Here is a 20,020-nt window from a genome sequence, read left to right on the forward strand (position 1 = left end):
AGTTGAACATGATGCTGAAATTGCAAATCTGGATGACTGGAAGAGTGATAGTGCCCTTATCAGAAATAACAAACTTCCAAGATGGTTGAGTTACTGAATTTGAAATAGCCATGGATCATCTGTTTTGAAATGTCTAATGTACAGTTTTGAGGAGGCAAGATGAGCTCAGAAGAAAGTAGGGTTAAATATGTGGATCTAAGAGTCATCTCCATAGAAATAAGAGAGATGGGCCTTTAAAAACAAGAGTGGAGGGGCAGCTAGGTGGCAAAGGGGATAGAGCACCTGCCCTGAAGTCAGGAAGACCTGGATTCAAATCTGGCCTCAGACACTTAACATTTCCTAGCTGTATGACCCTGGGCAGTCATCTAACCCCAATTGACTCAGAAAAAAACAATAATAAAATTAAAAATAAAAACAAGAAGGGAGTTATGGAGCCATCTGAAGAACGGAGGGAATTGAGATTGAGGAACTGGCTTTGAAAGATTGTTTTGTTAAAGAGAGGAGAGTAGGAGGTAATATGGATTTTAAAATAGAGTAAACAAATGGATAGGAACATATTTTGATGTCAGATTCATAGCTAGCATTAGGAAACCAAGAGTCAAATTTAGTGTTAAAGGTAATGTCCAATTGAAACAGCTAAGTGGCACAGAAGATAGAGCAGTGGTCCTGGAAACAGAAGGACCTGAGTTCAGATCCACCCTCAGACACTTGGCTATTTGTGTGACCCTGAACAAATCACTTAATCCTCTTTACTTCAATTTCCTCATCTGTAAAATATATTGGAGAATGAAGGTGCAAACCACTCCTTTTCCAAGGAGTTCCAAAACCATATCTTTTCCAAGAAAACCCCAAATGAGGTCATGGAGATTTGGACACAGCTGAAACAACAGCCAGTTGACAATTAGAAATAGATAATGTGACATTGTCCTGAGCTTCAAATCAGGAACCCAAAAGTGTGAGTCCTGCTGGACACTGGATTAGCTATGAGAGATGCTAATTTGTGAAGAATGATAAAAGCATTTATTTTGACAGTTGTGAAGCTCAAATCAGACAAGATATATCAAGCAAACCTTAAAAGTGCTGTAGAAATGTTACCTATTAGAGATCATACATTTGCAGTTTTTAGTGTATTCATGGGGAAATAATTGTGATCAGAAAATTAAGGATTTAAAGTGGAAAAGATTTGAAGCAGAAAAAGGTCCTAGAAATTCTTAATGAGGAAACTGACTCTAGAAATGCTAAATGTCTACAGGTGTAGTAGTGTCTGAGATGGGATTTTAATCTAGATTTTTCTGACTTCAAGTTCTGCCTTGTGCTGATTCTCATTTAAGCTGCTTCTATGATCTGATTAGCCTTGATAGAAGCATGCCATCTAGCTTTTTTTTTCAAGACCTCCAATGAAAGAGAACCTCTGTGACTCCTCCAGAGTCTACTACTCTTTCCCCTCCTATTCTCACATTCTTTGTTCCTTCTCCCCTCAATATACAAACAACATAAAATGAGTCTCTGGCATATTTCAGTAGCATCTTTGTGTGCTAGGCCATAAGAGATATATAACAATAACTGTTACAATGGTCCTTCAAAGAGTTTTAAGTCCTAGAAAACAAAAAAAATGTATTTACCAATAATGATAAGATTAAAATAAAAGACAGATTTCATAAAAGTTACATATTGAGTTTTGTGGAGTTTTTTTTGGTATTCTAAAGCAGTTTACTTTTTTATCATCATAGCTCCCTTAACTGTAGAAGAAACAGTGAACACATTTGAATGGACTTGGGTTGAGCTAGCTGTTAATGAGACTGTAAATGTTATGGTTTGTATGTTATATAATCCTGGAGAATTCTATTGTCATATACTTAAAGAGGATGGTAAGTTAATTTATAATTCTATTCCAATTTATCTTTATATAGTCTTCATTTTACTAAGGTGTTACTATATTTGACAGTGATAAACATTCATATCTTTAAAGGAGAAAAGTCAGATTTTTTTTCTGTTTTTAAGAGGTTGTCTACTTCAAATAAGTTGACTTTCATATTTCCTCTGTTAATGATTCTGTCATCTCATTGATGTGTAGTGTTCCTTCCTGTAGTGCTAATTGTAACTGACCTGGGTACTCTCACAAGTTCTCCCAAGAATCTACTCAGTGTGATAGTATCATTTGCTTTTTTTTTTTTTTTTTTTAATACATTATATGGGAACCAGGGTAGCCTGTGGCTTACTTACCCATGTTATTCCTTGATTTTAATGCATAACCAAATCACCTACTTTTCTGATCACATATCTAGATGAATGTTTTTCTTCCTGTGCATGTCATATACTAAAAGCACTACCAAGTTTTTGTAACCTGTCATTTGATTCTTTGCAAATTATGATGTTGTATGATTTGTAACTATAATAGTTCCAGAAAAAAAAATTGGTGCTTATAGGTTTTTATATAGGAAATAGTTTATATAAGAGATAACTATCACTGAAAATATTACATATTTTCTCAAGTGCAATTTATCCTGTTTTTTAACTCCCATTCAATTCCATACCCAGATTATTGTCCAGCTAAAGTGTTTGATGAGACATCTTAGTAAACTTTTAAAAATTGTTTTAATCTTTAACAAAGTTTTGTTGCCTTTGGTTCTTAACATCACAGTCTTCCCTCTTAATATCTTTATCAACAGTGTATATAATACATTCTATGTCCATAGCTCCTTTCCTTTAAAAAAAATTTTTTAAATACATTGAAACTCCTAGATAAACAGAAAAGTATTATATATGTATTACAAAAATTTCATTGATGTTTTAAAAATTATATTATTAAATTTAATAAGTAACAAAATTGCCTTTCTGTTTTTTCTTTGCTCTTTTACTCAATGAACATTTCACATAATTGCAAATTATAAACTAGTCTTTCAGCAGTCTTGAGGTACTTTTTTTTTTTTTCCTGTTATGGTTTTTTGGACCAAACTTTTCAGTGATAGTAAATTCCATCAAGGAAATTCTGTGTATTAATTCAGGGCTTAATATAATAAATACTAGGGTAATCTGCAAACAGAGATAACTGAAAGACCAGATCATCTATAAGAAATCCCTCTTCTATTTTTTCTATGTATTGGATTGTCTTCATTCCAGAGGCAAATACTTTTGACAAGCATGTGTTTCCCTATTACATGTTTTACATGCAATTTATAGTCAGAGGATTAATATGTCTTTTGAGGAATATCTTATACAACGATAACACATGCATGGAAAATGCTTTTTTAGAAAAATCTTTAATGCTGAATATATGTTAATGCTAAAAAATAAACCACAGCTGGATCTTATATTCTTACTACTTTTTTGTCATATGTGTTAGCTGTAAAGATGTGTGCTATATAGAAAGAAAATAGTAAAAGCCTGTTAGTTTCCTTCTTAAAACTATCAATTATGTGAATAAATGGTACTCAAAGAATTTAGAGAAATGAGAAAATAGGTATATTGTTGGGTAGTTTTTTTTTTCTTGGTTGCCTTCTTTTTTTAGCAGTAATATCATCATTTAATTTTTCCTGATCATCTAATATCTTTCCCTTCCTCTTCAGATATTTTATGAATTGCTCATTCAGTGCCCTCAAAATCATCTTTTCCCTTTGCATATATTTGATATTTTCCAGGCTTTCTTCCTGTTGTATCTTTGGTACTGTCTCTTCTAATATAGCACACAGGGAATGGAGATGTTAAAATCCAGATATATTTCATTTGCATACATAAAATAGCTTGAAAATAATGTTGACAGACTTTTCATGTTGAAATTTCATGTTTCACTTCTAAATAATCATGGAGTAATCTTGGGGGTTAGAGAAAGGGGGGATTCCATGTCAAATTTTTGAAAAATTTTGAAAAGTAGCTCATCTTACAGGTAGAGGAAACAGAGCTCCATGGAGGGTAAGTTATTTGCTGAAGGTCACATAGGTCGAAAGCATCAGATAGAAGATTTGAAAGAAGATTGTTATTTACTTCCTGTTGAACTACATAGTTGCTAAGGCCCTTTTTAAGACTACGATTCTATGATAACTGGTCATTTCTTATAAGTTTGATTTTTGTGATATTCAGGACTTGATATTTCCCAAACTTTCCATTTCTCTTTTTGGTGAAAACATACTAGATATATAGCATGGGGCTTCTGTGCAGTTTGTTAAGCCCTTTGAGCTCTTTAAGTATTACAATACTGAATCTTTTTTACTTTTTTTTTTTTTTTTTGGCTTTCTCCCTCTGCCCAGAGCACTAAGGTATATATTAAATTAGTTTTGATAATCTTCTCAAAGTCTTTGTAGAATTTTCTACCCTTCAAATCCTTTCCAGCAAATGTTGAAACATAAACTGCAGTTATCTTCATTGTGGTCTTAAAGTTTGGGTTCATATTGAAACCAATTCTTATAGACTTAGTTTGCTCTTCCAAAGAGAACCGACTATGAACCATACTTCCTTTTACTGATACCTTCTGTATATTTTTTAATATGGTTTATAGTAAGCTGTCAATATTGGTATGATTCAGTTCCTCTAGTATTAGTCTTTAGAAGAGAATCCAAGAATCTCATTTAGCACATTAACTTAAATTAATGTTTGTAGGCAGGCTAAAACTGAGGCTTAGTACCTCTTGCTCCATTTTCCAAACTATTCCATCACTCTGTACAAACTGAAAGTTTATTTTGGAATTTTTGTTCATTTCAAGATTTGTCATGAAATTTGTAATAGTGAGCTTTTCTGTTACACTGATCTTTAATATCTCACAGGGACTATGCCTGCTTGATATGATGATATTGACTCAACATTAATTTGGTATTGTAACAATTGGAGAGTGCTCTAACTTACCTTCTTAAGACTTAAAATGATTTTTCTCTCCATATTACATATGAGTAGACTGAGGCTTAGTGAGGGTAAGCAGTTTGTCTATGGTCATATACAACTAGAAAATATCTAATGCAGGTTTTAAACACAAGTATCTTCTATGTATAAAGCCAGTTCTCTTGATACAAAACTATGTTGGCATAATTTTTAATACCTTGCAAGCAACTCTAACCTATAATAAGCCATTGGAATTCTGCTTTTGTACACCTAAACAACTCAGCTTATTTTATATTATTTTATATTATTAGACCACTATTTGTTTTTCTAAAGATTTCCAAGTAGTTGGGAAATTGTAAGTGATGAGCTTACATTTTACAGAGAAAAATATTAAATAATCTCCCAAAGTTTCAAAAAAGGAATCATTGGTAGTGATTAATCACCACATAACTTGGGTTCTTGATTAATTTTTTTCTTGAATGTTGATTCAGTAGGATAAATTGTGTGACCTAACTCATAAGAATGTTAGAGCTGAGAGAGACATGAGCGGTCAGGTGGTAAAACTTTTTTGTTTTATGGATCTAGAAACTGAGCCCCATAGAGCTTTGGAAGTAGCTGGTCCAAAGTCACAGAGCTACAAGAAGCAGAACTGAGAATAGAACTAAGGTCTTGTGGGTTCCTAAGCAGTGCCACAAAGTTATACCTGGCTAGTCTCATGTTAATTGTTTCTTGAAAGGAAGTGTGAGGTATGAATGGGCTTCCATCAGTTAAATCACAAGGATTCTGTCAATTGTAATCCTATATTTCTAACTGCTTGATGGACAGTTCTTTTTGGATAGAAGATACTTGAACTGAGCTAGATTACCATACAAGGAGAAAAAAAGGAAAATCTTTCTACGTGGGAAAAATATCTTAGGAAAATTAATGGGACAAAAAAGGGCAAAATATTTTTAAGAGATTGGTTTTATGGCAAGGTAGGTGACACAGTGGATACAGTACAGGATTGAAGACAGGAATACTCATCAGACACTTAATAGCTGTGACTATGGGCAAATCATTCAACTGTTTGCCTAAATTCCTTATCTATGATAATGGAACTGGATAAAGAAATGGCAAACCAGATTCTTTGCCAAGAAAACCCCAAACAGGGTCATGGAGAATCAAACAAGACTGAAGAATAGCAGCATGTGGCAAGACCACAGTACACTCAATAGACAGTTTATCTGCTCCACTGTTTCTCTTTTGTAATGAGAACATGAGGAGCATCCCAGCATTTTGGGTAAACTTGCTATGGTGAATTTATAGGTGGACACATACAAATATCAGCAGGCATGGATGGCTTGTAGTCTACATCACTGAAGGAAATAGCCATCTTGATGAAGTCACAGATTTTTTGCTGAAATGAGACTAGTTTGAGTAGATGAGTTGTCAGTGATAATTCTAAAAAGAAAGATTGGCTCGAGGGAAAGACTTAACTGCCAAGCTAAGAAGTTAGAATTTTTGTCTCATGTACAGTAAAAGACATTCTGGTGTGTTAAAAATTTTATACCAAGAGCATGACATAGAAGATTTAAAAAATATTCTGAATTAGAAACAACTTTATGGCTATTCAAGTCAATAACTTTATATAACAGACCAAAAAAATTTGAAGTATCCACTGTTGATTATGAAACTCTACTTAAAATTGTTTGAATAACAATGTTTTTTGACCTTAAAAATATCACTAACAAGGATTATTCTGGTAGATTATGAAAATGCTTCTCTGAAAAAACTTTTTAAAATAGGGTTTCCTCAGTCTCCAAGCATTTGATTATTTCATAATAAAGTATATTATTATTATTAACTAAACACTAATAATGAAATGATCTTGGTATTTCTAGTAGTTCTATGATTTCAGGTTTTTTAAATACATTTTTCCTAATAAAAAGCATTTTTTATCTCTTCTTATATTGTAAAATATTATTAAGGACTGTATTTTTTTCATATTGTGTTTTCAGCTTTAAGTGGATTAAATGAAGTGAATAGGTCTCTAGCAGAATATTGCCAACAAAAAATGCCCAATGAATTTAAACCTGAAATTGGAGAGCCTTGTTGCGCTTATTTTACAGGTGAGATACCCATGATATATTCTTAATTAGAATCTCTGCATTTTGTGCCCTTTTTGTCTTTTTTTTTTTAAACTATAAAATTATCCTTTCTTTTTTAGTCCATAAATTTACTTCTGACTTAGATTTTGCTCTTTTTTTTCTTCAAAGAATCTTCAGATAATATTTCCTTTTCCCAGATAAATGAATTAAACATTATTTAAATGTTTTTCTTTCTAGAACCTCTATTAATATGTGTGAATTTCTGTTAAAATAGGTTGGTTTTTACTTTTTTTGTGTTTTGGACCCTTTTTATCTATCTGGTGGAGTATATGGACTCATTCTCAGAGTAATGATTTTAAATACAAAAAATGAAATATGTAAGATGACAAAATCATTTAAATAATTATTAAAATAATAAATTCATGAATTAAGAACTCATTGCTCTAAACTACATAGGAGTAAGTTTTAGTTGAAAGACTAGCCAAATTCAATTTATTTTGCAGTTTAAACAAGTGTAGTCATCTATTTCAAATGCTGTTATGAAAATGTTCCAAATGGAATTTGAATTTAGTAATGATTTATAAATTATTATTTGATACATCAATTTATTGTTTGTCACATAAAATAGGATCTGAGATCAATAGTAATAAAGGAAAATGATTACAAATTAATTATTTTATTCATGATTTTTAGCAAACAAAAAATCTTAGCTACAGTTTAACATTTATTAAATTAGGTGGATTGTGTATATGATCTTTATCTTATGTAAAAATGCCTTCCCAGAATAGCTGATAGTCCCCTAAGAGAATAGAGCTAATGAGTATTAAAGGGCATAGCTAGCACAGTGGATAGAGCCCCAGGTGTTAAATCAAGAAGACTCATCTTCCTGAATTCAGTTTTGGCTTCAGATACTTACTAGATGTGTGACCCTAGACAAGTCATTTAACTGCTTCAGTTTCCTCTTCTATAAAAATGGCAACTCACTCTAGGATCATTGCCAAGAAAACTCCAAATGGAGTTATGAGTCAGACATGATTGGAAAAAAATTAACTAAATCCAGTAGCAATGAAAGAAAGCAAATAATGATACAGTTTAATTTACACAAAAGGTTACTTTACATACTACTGTCAATATGTAACATACTGAAGAAGAAAAGAATATTTTGTCATAGTTGTACTTAAATTCTTTGTGTAAAATTCTAGGTGATGGTAATTGGTATCGTGCTTTAGTGAAAGAAATATTACCAAACGCAACTGTTAAAGTGCACTTTGTGGATTATGGAAACATTGAAGAGGTTACTGTAGACAAACTTAGAAAGATGTCCTCCAAGTTCTTAAAACTTCCATTTCAAGGAATCCGATGCTGGCTAGTAGGTATGTTGGGGAATATAAAATTATTTTAATGATTAAAATACTTAGAAAACTCTAATTATTAAACAATGTTAAATGTAAAGGCAATCATATCAAAAACTTAAAAAATAAATGCTATAAACCCTGCCTCAAAAAGTCACACAAATGAGATCTTAAGAAAAGTAATTTTGAATCAAAAGTAATTTTGAATTTGAGTAAATCAAATTATTTAGGAAGAAAATCAAATAACATTAAATTTAACCCTAGAAAAGAGAAAGTACTTTTGACAATCGTAGTTATGATTTTAAAGCTTTTTGAAATCTTATATATGTGCCACTGACTTAGTAATATTGCCATAATATTTGAAGGAATGTGTTTAGTTTCTGAAAGGAATTTTCAGTTTTTTTCACTGGAAATTATTAAGTAAGGTATATAATTGGAAAAATCCTAAAACACAATTCCATTTTTAAAAGTTTAAAATTTATTAGTATTATTATTATTTTAATTGTCATTTTGAATGGAATTTGCAAATATAGTATTTACACTTAAGGATAAAAGGCACAGTTGATTGAAAATTGTTAGCCTAAGTGAGCAAGAAGAACTAAAGCTTTAAGTATGACCTATGATGCACTAGTAATGACACTAATAGATCTTCAAAGACAATTAATTACTCCTGGAAATCCTATTAATTAAATTGTTGTTTTCCAGATATAAAACCTAGAAACAAGCATTGGAGTAAAGAAGCCACAGCAAGATTTCAGATGTGTGTTGCAGGGATAAAACTTAAGGCTAAAATAGTGGATCTCACAGACAATGGTGCTGGCGTTGAACTCACTGACCCTTCTACTGCTTATCCCAAAATTATAAGTGATATACTTATTGATGAACATTTGGTTTTAAAAGATGAACCACCATGTAAAGATACACAAAATAGCAAACCTGTTGACTTACCATTTGATCCTGATGTTCTTCAAGGTAGGACTTCATTTAAAAATATATTTATTGTAATAAAACATTCCCTTATAGAAATTTTAGGACTTTTAGGATTTTCTCTTCAAGTTGGCATAATTTTCCAGTAGCAATTTAATTCCATGGACATTTGATATTCTGTACAAACCACTGTGCTTGTGGAGTTTAGAATTTTCTATGTGGTCTTTCAGAAAATGAATTATATAATGGTCAATGATTTTGTCAGTATCTATTAACTGTTGAAATGCTGTTAGAAACCACTTTATTGAAAACTAATATTATATATTGAGACAGCTGTGTGACAGAGTGGATAGAGTAGTACACCTGGAATCAGGATGACCTGAATTAAGATCTGCTCTCAAATATTTAATAGCTGTGGTAATTGATTTAATCCTGAGCAAGTCACTTAATCCTGTTTGCTTCAGTTTCCTCATCTGTCACATGAGTTGGAGAAGGAAATAGCAAACCACTCCAGAATCTTTGCTTAAGAAAACCTTAAATAGGGTCACATTTTAAATATAAAAAAAGTTTATACATTTTAATATAATTTTCCATGCGTCTCTGATAATAACTAATGTTTATATATTACTTGAAAATATAAACAACAACCACCACCCCTTTGAGGTAGGTAAATTAGGAAAGGGACTGTAGATGTCAATGATATAGGAAACTGCCTGATAAGGAAATTCCGGGTTGACATCTTCTTTACAACTTATAATAAATCCTGTAGAGTTGCCTACAATACTAACAGCTTAAATAACTTTCCTCTGGTCACACAGCTATTACATATGTCATAATTAGGATTGGAACCCTGGCTTCAAGGTTAGTTCTGTAATCACTCTGTTAGAGTGATTTTTTGAGATGAGTATTTCAGATATTTTTCTCTGCTTTATGAATGAGAAGACACAGCCTCCAAAAGTTAAATGACTTGTTTATGGTCACATAATTCACATCAGACTCAGAATTCAATTTTAATTCCATTGTACAGAAGATTTGTTGCTGAAAAGTTTGTGTCATTTAAATTTTTAGAAAATCAAATCCTCTTTTAAGTATACTATTTAAAATTTGATTTTTAAAAGAATTGTAACATATAGATTATTTTGTAAAGCCCCCAGATAACTCTTGTGAAGTTTTATCTTTTCTCATTAGTCCTCTGGAATTATGGTTGGTCATTATATGGATCAGAATTTCTAAGGCTTTCATGGTTGTATGGTTTTACAATATTATTATCATTGTATAAATTATTTTGTACTATTCAGTCAGCTTATGTCTTCCCAAGTTTCTCTGAAACCATTCCTTTGATCATTGCTTACAGTACCAATAATGTTCAATTACATTTATATACCATAACTTTTTCCATAGTGTTGTTTCATTTGAACTATTGTTTCATCTCTTCAGGAAATTGTGGTTGAATTTGTGAATATGCTATTTTTGTTGTTATTGTTATTTAGGCATTGCTTTTAGATATTTTGGAGTCATTTCCTTCTTTCAGGTTTGTGTCTTCAGTATTTCTGGTATTGTAATAGCTTTTATGATGGTAGTTTTTTTTTATTTTTATTTTTTATTTATTTTGCTCATTTTTCTAGCCTACTACATGTTAGTGCTGAGCTCTGCATACTTCTAGAGGATTAGTCCTATAGGAGCTCTCTTGGGGTATTGAATGTTATGTTATTCTAGATGCCAGAATTAGTTTGTGCTGGGACTTGCAAGCTTTTATACTTCCCATAGTGGTCTGATCCAAAGCAAAGTGACACCCCATTGGTCTAACCTTTGCAAATTCCTAACCTGGGTTTGGGTATCAGCAATAGTAAACTAATGCTGAACTGTCCATTAGCTAGGAAACTCTACTGGTTCAGAATGACAGAATTGCAGTTTCCCATTGGGGCTTGAAAGTCTTGCTTTCTTCATCTTCATCTTCAGACTAAACTAGAAACTAGAACAGAAATCACACTCTGCTCCTGGAGGTCTGATCTTCATCACTCTTGCTTGCTTCTGAACTTTACTCCTTTTTAGTACACCAAGTTCAGGTCCATCTTTGACCTCTGACATGGAAGGGAGTATTGACTGACAGAGCTGCCATTTGACACTTGATCCCATCATGGTGCCCCAGTGTGGGTCTGGAACCTCCTCCTGCCCTGATGCACAGTCTTTCCGCTGGGCTTGAAGTACTACTATCTCTAGTGTCCACAGACATCTTTGTCTCACCTATGGGCTGGAAAAATAGCTCATTCTGGTTTTTTCTTGGGTTTCCCTGTCAGGACTTGATATGTTAAGAAAATTTTCCATATGACAAATCTAGATTTGCCTCTTGTCAATTTTTGCCATTGTTTCTATTAAACTGGCCTTCTGGAGCTAAGCATAAATATCCTAATACTGCTTCTCCATATCAACTTTTCAAAATGCTTGGAATTGGGCAACTTTATCTCTTTTCCCCACCATCAACTAAGCTTTCCAAGACTAAACAATCCTCTGTTCCCTGATAATATTTGATGAACTTGTAATCTTTCAGTATTTCAGTTGCCTTTTTCTGGATTATTTTTAACATACTAATATTATTTTTAAAATGTGCCTAGAACTGAATGTAACACTCTGGGTATGGACATATCTGAGTAGGGTATAGTGAGGCTAACACTAATTCCAGCATGTCATATTTCTCTTAATATACAACCAAAGCTGACATTAATTTTCTTAGCATTCATATCAGACGACTGATACATATTCAGCTTAACATCAATTGAAATTTCCAGATCTTTTTCTAGATGAACTGCTATCAAGCTATACTACTCCTAATTTGTAATTGTGAAGTTGATCTTTAAAATTCATGATAATGATATTTTTATTTGATTTCACCAATTTTCATCTTAATTGAGCCCAGTCCCCTAGTCTGTCAAAAGTGTTTTTGAATCTTCCTGGTTACCCAGTATGCATTAGCTCTCCTTATTAGCTTTGGATTACTTGTAGATATGATAAACATGATAGATATAAACTTATCTAAGACACAGTTGAAATCTGTTAAACAGTACAAGACCAATCATTGATTTCCTAAGATTCTATATCAGATTTTTAAATGTAATGAAACATTATTGTTCTATGAGAAATGATGAGCAGGTTGATTTCAGAAAAGCTTGGAAAGACTTACAACTGATGCTGAGTGAAGTGAGGAGAACATTGTATATAGCAAAAAGCAAGATTGTGTGATTAACTGTGATGGACTTGGCTCTTCTCAGCAATGTGGTGATCCAAGACAATTCTTATAGACTTGGGATGGAAAATGCCATCTACATCCAGAGAGAGAACTATGGAGACTGAAGGTGGATTGAAGCATGGTATTTTATACCTTTTTGTTTGTTTGCTTTTTCTGTCTCTTGTTTTTTTTTTTCCCCTTTTGAGTCTGATTTTTTTCCCCTACAATGTAAATATAGAAATATGTTTAAGCGGATTGCATGTGTTTAACCTATAACAGATTGCTTGCTGTCTTGGGGATAGGGGAAATAAAGTAAAGAGGGTGAAAAATTTGGAACACAAAGTTTTAGAAAAATGAATGTTGAAAACTATTTTACATGCAGTTTAAAAATGCTATTGAGAGAAAATTCTTTATGAGAACTCTTGTTTCAAATTGACACTGATTTTTCTTAGTGCTTTTTGAATCTTTTGATTTGATCTATAATTGTGTTATCTAGTCTTTCTCTTTTATATTTACTGAACAAGAACAATATGAGGAAACTTTGGTAGCTGAATGGAGGATGGACTGGAGTAAGGACAAACTTTAAACAGACCCGTCAAGAGGCTATTTCAGTAGTCCATGCATGAGATGTTGAGGGCCTGCCCCAGAATTGTTGCAATATCAGAAGAGAAAAAATGAGTTTGAATGTCATATTCAAGAGATGTTGCAAAGGTGAAATGATGGGCCTTGGCAACAGATTCAAAATGAGGGTAAGAGATAGTGAGAAGTTGAGAATGACATCTAAGTTTCAAAACTATAGGATTGGGAAGATGGTGTCTTCCTCTATAGGAATAGGGAAGACCCATTTATAATGAATTCTAGATATTTTCCTGAAATTGAAAATCAGACTCATTGGTTTTAGGTTGTAGAATCCATTCCATTACTTTTTTGTTGTTGTTGATAATCAAGATATTTTCCTTACTCTAATGTCACAGATCCCTTTGTTAATGGTCTCTTAGATATCAATGACATGGTTCAAAAAAGTTGCTGCCTTTGCTTTTTCCTAGTGGCCATAGTGACCTTCATTCTAGGTTAATGTTAGTTATGATACTCCAATTCTTTTAGTTCCTTAGGTTGTCGATTATCTATTATGTAGACTCATCAAGGGCAGTTAAGTGCTTCATTATTATTATCTCCTTATTTGCCTTGGACATTGATTTTCTATTAGTCATTTTGGGGCTATTCTTTCTAAGCTAAAGATCTTTTATGTTAGGAAAAAGAGAAACTAAATAAGTTTTCTTTGTTCCCTCATTTTCCCTTTTACCCAATAAGCAGTCTCATCTCTCTTTTTACCTTCACTGTAGCTTTAAAAACACTTTTTATTGTCCTTAATTTCCCTCACCAGCCTCTAAGCTGTACCCATATAGACATTATAATAGGATTGTGCCATGCTTTTGTAATCATCCTCTTCCTTCTGTCTTCTGACAGAACTTTTAAAAATATGTTAGGTGAGTTCTATGTGTGAATTTTTTTAGAGACCCATTCATGATGCAAACCGTTTTGGTTTTGAATGAGGGGGTAAATATTGGGAATTTGAACCTTTCCTTTCAGTTTTCCTGGAGTTAATTAACCCTTTCAGCTATCCCAAGGAGAGATGCAATTGCCTTATCTCCATCCTTACTATTTATTAACTGTTGATTGTTAATGGGTATTGGGTAGAGTGGCTACTAACTGGAAATCCTTGGTTTATACAACTCATTTGGCTTTCCTCAGCCTAAAGAATTGTTTGGATTCTATTTGTTTACTTTCTTTGGTTCCTAAAAAATGATTCCCTCAAGCATGATTTTGGAAAAGTAGTATGGAGGAAAGGAAGGGGATGGAAGGTACAGCAAGAGTAAAAAAATAAAATAAAGGAATTTGTTAATACCTGCTTAAGCTTTTACATATTATATTAAAGATCTATGTATACATATAAACACAAACCCACCTCTTGGGCCCTATATAAAAGCCCAAATATAGAGGTAAAAGGACTATAATAAAATTGTGCTATTTCGGCTATACTTTCTTCTGAGGTGTTATATCTGTTGTGTGTGTGTGTGTACACACACCACATGCATTACATATCACTGTACATGGAAATAATTTCTTGTAGAGTTCTCTTTTCTATTTTTGTTTGAGATGATTAATGATTGCTGAATTCACACAGAGCCAAGTTATTATTGTTTGGCATATAGGCAGCTAATAAATGTTTGACTCAAATATAGTAATTCTGCCAAGATTATATTTTTGTTTTAAAATAGTCTTATTAAGAGCATCTGGGCAATGATAAAGCACTGCTTCCACTAAAGTGAATAGGATGATCATGATTACTTTTGAGATTTATACTATAATTACATACTATTATGGAAAGCACAGAAATAATATGACATGAATGTCTCTGCAAGGATCTAAGTCTTATAATTGCCTTGTCCTAATGACAAAGAGATATAGTTGCCTATGATGATCCATACTTGTTCATATTCTCCAAAGCAGAGGTATCAAACTCTGAACCAAATCAAAATATAATTGGGAAGTGTTTATCAAAATAAGTAAAAACACAGTACAATATAGATAATTCTAATTTGTGTTTTTTTAAGTCAATATGTGGTCCACAGGGATCCATTTCTCTTTAACACTACGTCTCCAAAAGACATATCTTGAACTTTATGAAAAGCACAAGTATTTGAAGAAAGAATTGGTAAGATCCAGCTGTGTTATTTCTGCCCTTTTATACTTTTATTTTGAGATATTTTATCCTATATTTTATTCTCCTTAGATTATATTTTGAAATTTCTGGTTTTGACAATTGCTTAGGACTGGGTAGCTTTACCTCTGGTTAATTTCTTTCTTTCTTAGTTTTTTTTTTTAAAGAAGAAATTCATTATCTTCTTATATTTGTCTTCATTATGCATCTTATCAGGCTGCAAAGCTATACACAACTATAATTTTACAGAAGAAGCTCCTTCTGTGTGTGGCTATTACTCAGTCTTACACTTGTATCTGATAATTTGCTCTCTTAGTATGACTCTCTAGAAAACATTGTGCTGGATGCTGAGAATAAGATAAAAGTGAAATAACCCCTGTCCTCATGAAGCTTATACTCTAGTGAGACAACATGCATATATGCAAAAGAGATAGAAGGTAAAATGGAAGCAGTTATGGATGGTTGGAGTAGGCTTCAGTTACCATAGAAATTGTATCATTAGGACAGAACTAAAAGCCTTTTCATCATAATAGAATCTGCCTGATTGTGTTGTGTTGAAATAGTCTTTGGGAACTTAGAGTCACTTGCTTACCAAAACAAGGCATTTAAAAATTAAATTGCCTAAATTGTATTTTTAAACACTAAAGTATTTTAAACTGAATTAAAATTTTCAATGTATAAAAAGATTCAGAGGCTTAATTAAAAGTGTCAAATATAATTCGTTTTTCATGTGATAGCATTAACAAATGCTAATATGGTCAATTTTTTTACATGGAAAATCAAAATGATAACCAATAACCAGAACTTTTTTTTATACTACTATATAGTGGTAATAGTTATTTATAATAGTGACCATAGGCCTTCAGAATCATGAACTAAAAATTAAATGATTCTCATGGTATTTGGATAGTAGATTTTTTATGCCTAGTTGACTTTACCATCCCCACAAGATAATCATTTTATAACCTTTTCCTTTTCAGTTAACGTTAAAAAGTCATATTAGAATTGGTGAATTTCCTCACTACTTTTTCTATTCACTTCTAAATTGTCTTCAGTATGGCTTCTGATTTCCCTTTCATCTGAAACTACTTTCTCCAGTGAACTCTTCTTAATTTCCAGATTTTATGACTTTTTCTAAACCTCATCCTTCTTAATAGCATTTTATAATGTTGATCATTTCTCCTTTCTGGGTTTTTGTGACACTAAGTTCTCTTAGTTCTCCGCCTATGCCCATATGATGACTACTTTTCATTCTTGTTCCTTGATATTTTTTCCCCCATGTCACTCTCAATAGTTGTGGGTCATCTATGAAGGCTCTGACATGTAAGTCCTCTTCTTTTTATATATACTTATTTGATTATCTCATCAGCTTCCATGGCTTCAGATCCATGTCTTCAGAAAGCGTTTGTTAAGCTTCTGCTATATACCAGTCATTGTGCTAGGCACTGGGATACAAAAAAAGGTTTTAAAAAACAACCCAGCCTTTGTTCTCAAGGAACTCATAGTCTAATAGGGGAGGCAGCATGCCTTGTATATAACAACTTTGTTATATACAAGATGTGTAAAGATTGTGTTGGAGATGGTCTTCAGAGCAAAGGCACTAAGATTGAGGAACTAGAAAAATGTTCTTATTCTTAGGTGTGAGTTTAACCAGAGAAGCTAAGAAGCAGAAATTTATGAACAGAGAATTTCAGGCTTGAGGGATAGGTGCTGGAAAATGCCAAGAGTTGGGAGATGGATTGAATATCATATACAAAGAAAAGCAAAGAGGCCAGAATTACTGGATCGAATACCAGAGGGGTGGGAGTTACATGGAAGAAACCTGGAAAGGTAGGAAGATCTTGGGTTATGGAAGGTTTTAAAACACAAAAGAGGATTTTCTATTTATTCATGGAAGCTATAAAGAGACACTGGAGTTAATTGAATGAATGTGAAGGGGGAACAGAAACCAAATTTGTGCTTTAAGAACATCATATAACAGCTAAGTAGAAGATCATCTGCAATGGGGAGAGACACCAGAGGCAAGGAGATCTACACCAAGATTATTGCAGTATTCCAGGCAAGAGATAATGAGAGTCTGCTATAGGCTGGAGGAAATGTCAGAAATTAAAAAGGGAGTATATTTGAAGTTTGTTACAGAGCTAGAAACAATGGGGCTTGGAAACTGATTGGACAGGATGAGTGAGAGAATGAGGAGTTGAGAATGGGTTCAAACTTAGGTGATCCATGAGTATACAGGGGTCCTCAAACTACGGCCATAGGCCAGATGCAGCAGCTGAGGACGTTTATCCCCCTCACCCAGAGCTATGAAGTTTCTTTATTTAAAGGCCCACAAAACAAAGGTTTTGTTTCTACTATAGTCTGGCCCTCCAACAGTCTGAGGGACAATGAACTGGCCCCCTATTTAAAAAGTTTGAGGACCCTTGGAGTAGTACCCTTGACAATAATAGGAAAGTTTGGAGGAAGGAACTCTTTTGGGGAAAAGAGAAATTATTCAGTTGAGTTTAAGATTTCTAAGAGACATCCATTTGAGATCCAGTGAGCAATTGGAGATAAGATACTAAAAATCAAGAGAGAGGTTAGAGCTAAAGAAATAAACCTGAGAATCATCTTTATAGAGATGATTGAAATTTATGGGAGCTTGATGAGACCACCAAGTGAAGTAGTATTGAGGAAAAAGATGGCCCAAGACAGAACTTTAAGGAACATTGATGATTGTCACTTGGATAAAGATGAAGTAAAAAGAGACCAAAAAGGAAATGATAGACAAAAGAAGAACCAAAAGAAATTAGTGTCACAAAAGCCTACAGAGAATAGGGTCAAGAAGATAGTGACAATGTCACAGGCTGCAGGAAGATCAAGAAGAAAAAAAGATTGAGAAAAGATCATTAGACAAAAATTGCTGGAGAAAATGGAAAATAGTATGGCAGAAACTAGGCATTGACCACACCTACATCCTTATACCAAGATAAGGTTGAAATGGGTTCATGAATTACATATAAAGGGTGATACTACTATAAGCAGATTAGGAGAACAAGGATAGTTTACCTATCAAATCTGTAGAGAAGGAATTTGTTGCCAGAGAAGGACTAGAAGGCATTATGAAATGCAAAGTGGATAATTTTGATTATATTAAATAGGTTTTGCACAAACAAAACCAATGCCCCCAAGATTAGAAGGGACGCAGAAAATTGGGAGAAAAATTTATATCAAGGGCTCTAATAAAAGACTTCATTTCTCAAATGTATAGAGAATTGACTCAAATTTATAAGAATTCTCCAATTGACAAATGGTCAAAGAATATGAACAGACAATTTTCAGATGAAGAAATTTAAAGTCATTTCTAGTCATATGAGAAAAATGCTCTAAATCACTCTTGAGAAATGCAAGTTAAGATAACTTTAAGGAACCATTGCACTCCTCTCAGATTGGCTAAGGTGACAAGAAAAGATAATGATAAATGTTGGAGTACATGTGGGAAAACTATGACACTGCTACATTATTGGTGGAGTTGTAACTAATCCAACCATTCTAGAGAGCAATTTAGAACCTGAAGGGCTATCAAACTTTGGATACCCTTTGACCTAGTAGCAACACTACTGGGTTTGTATCTCAAGGAAATCATAAAGGAAGGAAAAGGACCCACATGTACAAATATATTTGTAGCAGCTCTTTTTGTGGTAGCAAAGAATTGGAAAACGAGTAGATCTCCATCACCTGAGAAGTGGCTGAATAAGTTTTGGTATATGAAGGTAATGGAATATTATTGTTCTACAAAAAATGAATAATAAGCTGATTTCAGAAAGTTCCAGAAAGATTTACATGAACTGATGCTGAGGGAAACAAGCAGAACCATCAATATATTGTACACAGTAACAGCAAGATTGTGCAATGACCAACTATGAAAGATTTGGTTCTTTTTAGAGGTTCAGTGATCCAAAGCAATCACCAATAAACTTTGGATAGGAAACACCACCTGCCTCCAGAAAGGGAACTATGGAGAGTGAATATAAATAAACACATGCTATGGTCACTTCTTTTTTTTGTTTTTTTTTCTCTCTCATAGTCTTTCCCTTTTGTTCTGATTTTTCTCTCCCAACGTGATTTATCAAGAAATATTTATTTTAAAAGTTAATATTTTATTATGTAAAACTGAAAAAATAAAACAACAAAAAATTAAGGGGGAGAAAAAAAAGGAAAGCAGAAAAGGGGGGAATTTTACATCCAAGGGCTTTAATAAAGGTCTCATTTCTAAAATATGTAGAGAATTGACTCAGATTTATAAGAATACAAGCCATTCTCTAATTGACAAATGGTCAAAAGATATGAACAGGCAATTTTCAGACAAAATTAAAGCCATTTATAGTCATGAAAAAATGCTCTTAATCACTTTTGATGAGAGAAATGCAAATTAAGACAATTCTTACACTACACACCTCCCAGATTGGCTAAGATCACAGTAAAAGATAATGATAAATGTTGGAGGGAATGTGGAAAAATTGGGTTACTAATATATTATTGGTGGAATTGTGAATTGATCCACCCATTCTGCAGAGTAGTCTGGAACTATGCCCAAAGAAAAAAGATTAAACTGTGTATACTCTTTAATTCAGCAGTGTCTGTATTGTGCCTTTATCCCAAAGAGATCATAAAAGAGGGAAAAGGACCCACATGTGCAAAAATGTTTATAGCAGCTCTTTTTATAGTGGCAAGAAACTGAAAACTGAGTAGATGCCCATCAGTTGGAAAATAGCTGAATAAGTTATGGTATATGAATGTTATGGAATGTTATTGTTTTATAAGAATCAGCAACATAATTGCAGAAAGGCCTGGAGATATTTACATAACCTGATGCTAAGTAAAGTGAATAGAACCAATAAGAATATTATACCTGGCAACA

General features: G+C 33.0%; 1 protein-coding gene across 5 annotated transcripts in view; it reads left to right on the forward strand.

Moving 5' to 3' along the window:
- Window positions 1-20,020, forward strand: part of TDRD1 (tudor domain containing 1) — a 71,451-nt gene that overhangs the window by 42,110 nt on the left and 9,321 nt on the right. For all 5 annotated transcript variants that reach the window (XM_023495929.2, XM_031955882.1, XM_031955881.1 and 2 more), the window contains exons 16-19: window positions 1,731-1,868; window positions 6,807-6,917; window positions 8,099-8,269; window positions 8,954-9,220. In XM_023495929.2, the coding sequence (XP_023351697.1) occupies window positions 1,731-1,868; window positions 6,807-6,917; window positions 8,099-8,269; window positions 8,954-9,220 (687 nt within the window). The remainder of the gene's footprint in view (window positions 1-1,730; window positions 1,869-6,806; window positions 6,918-8,098; window positions 8,270-8,953; window positions 9,221-20,020) is intronic.

This window comes from Sarcophilus harrisii, chromosome 2 (genome assembly GCF_902635505.1).
Source record: "Sarcophilus harrisii chromosome 2, mSarHar1.11, whole genome shotgun sequence".
NCBI classification, from domain to species: Eukaryota; Metazoa; Chordata; class Mammalia; order Dasyuromorphia; family Dasyuridae; genus Sarcophilus; species Sarcophilus harrisii.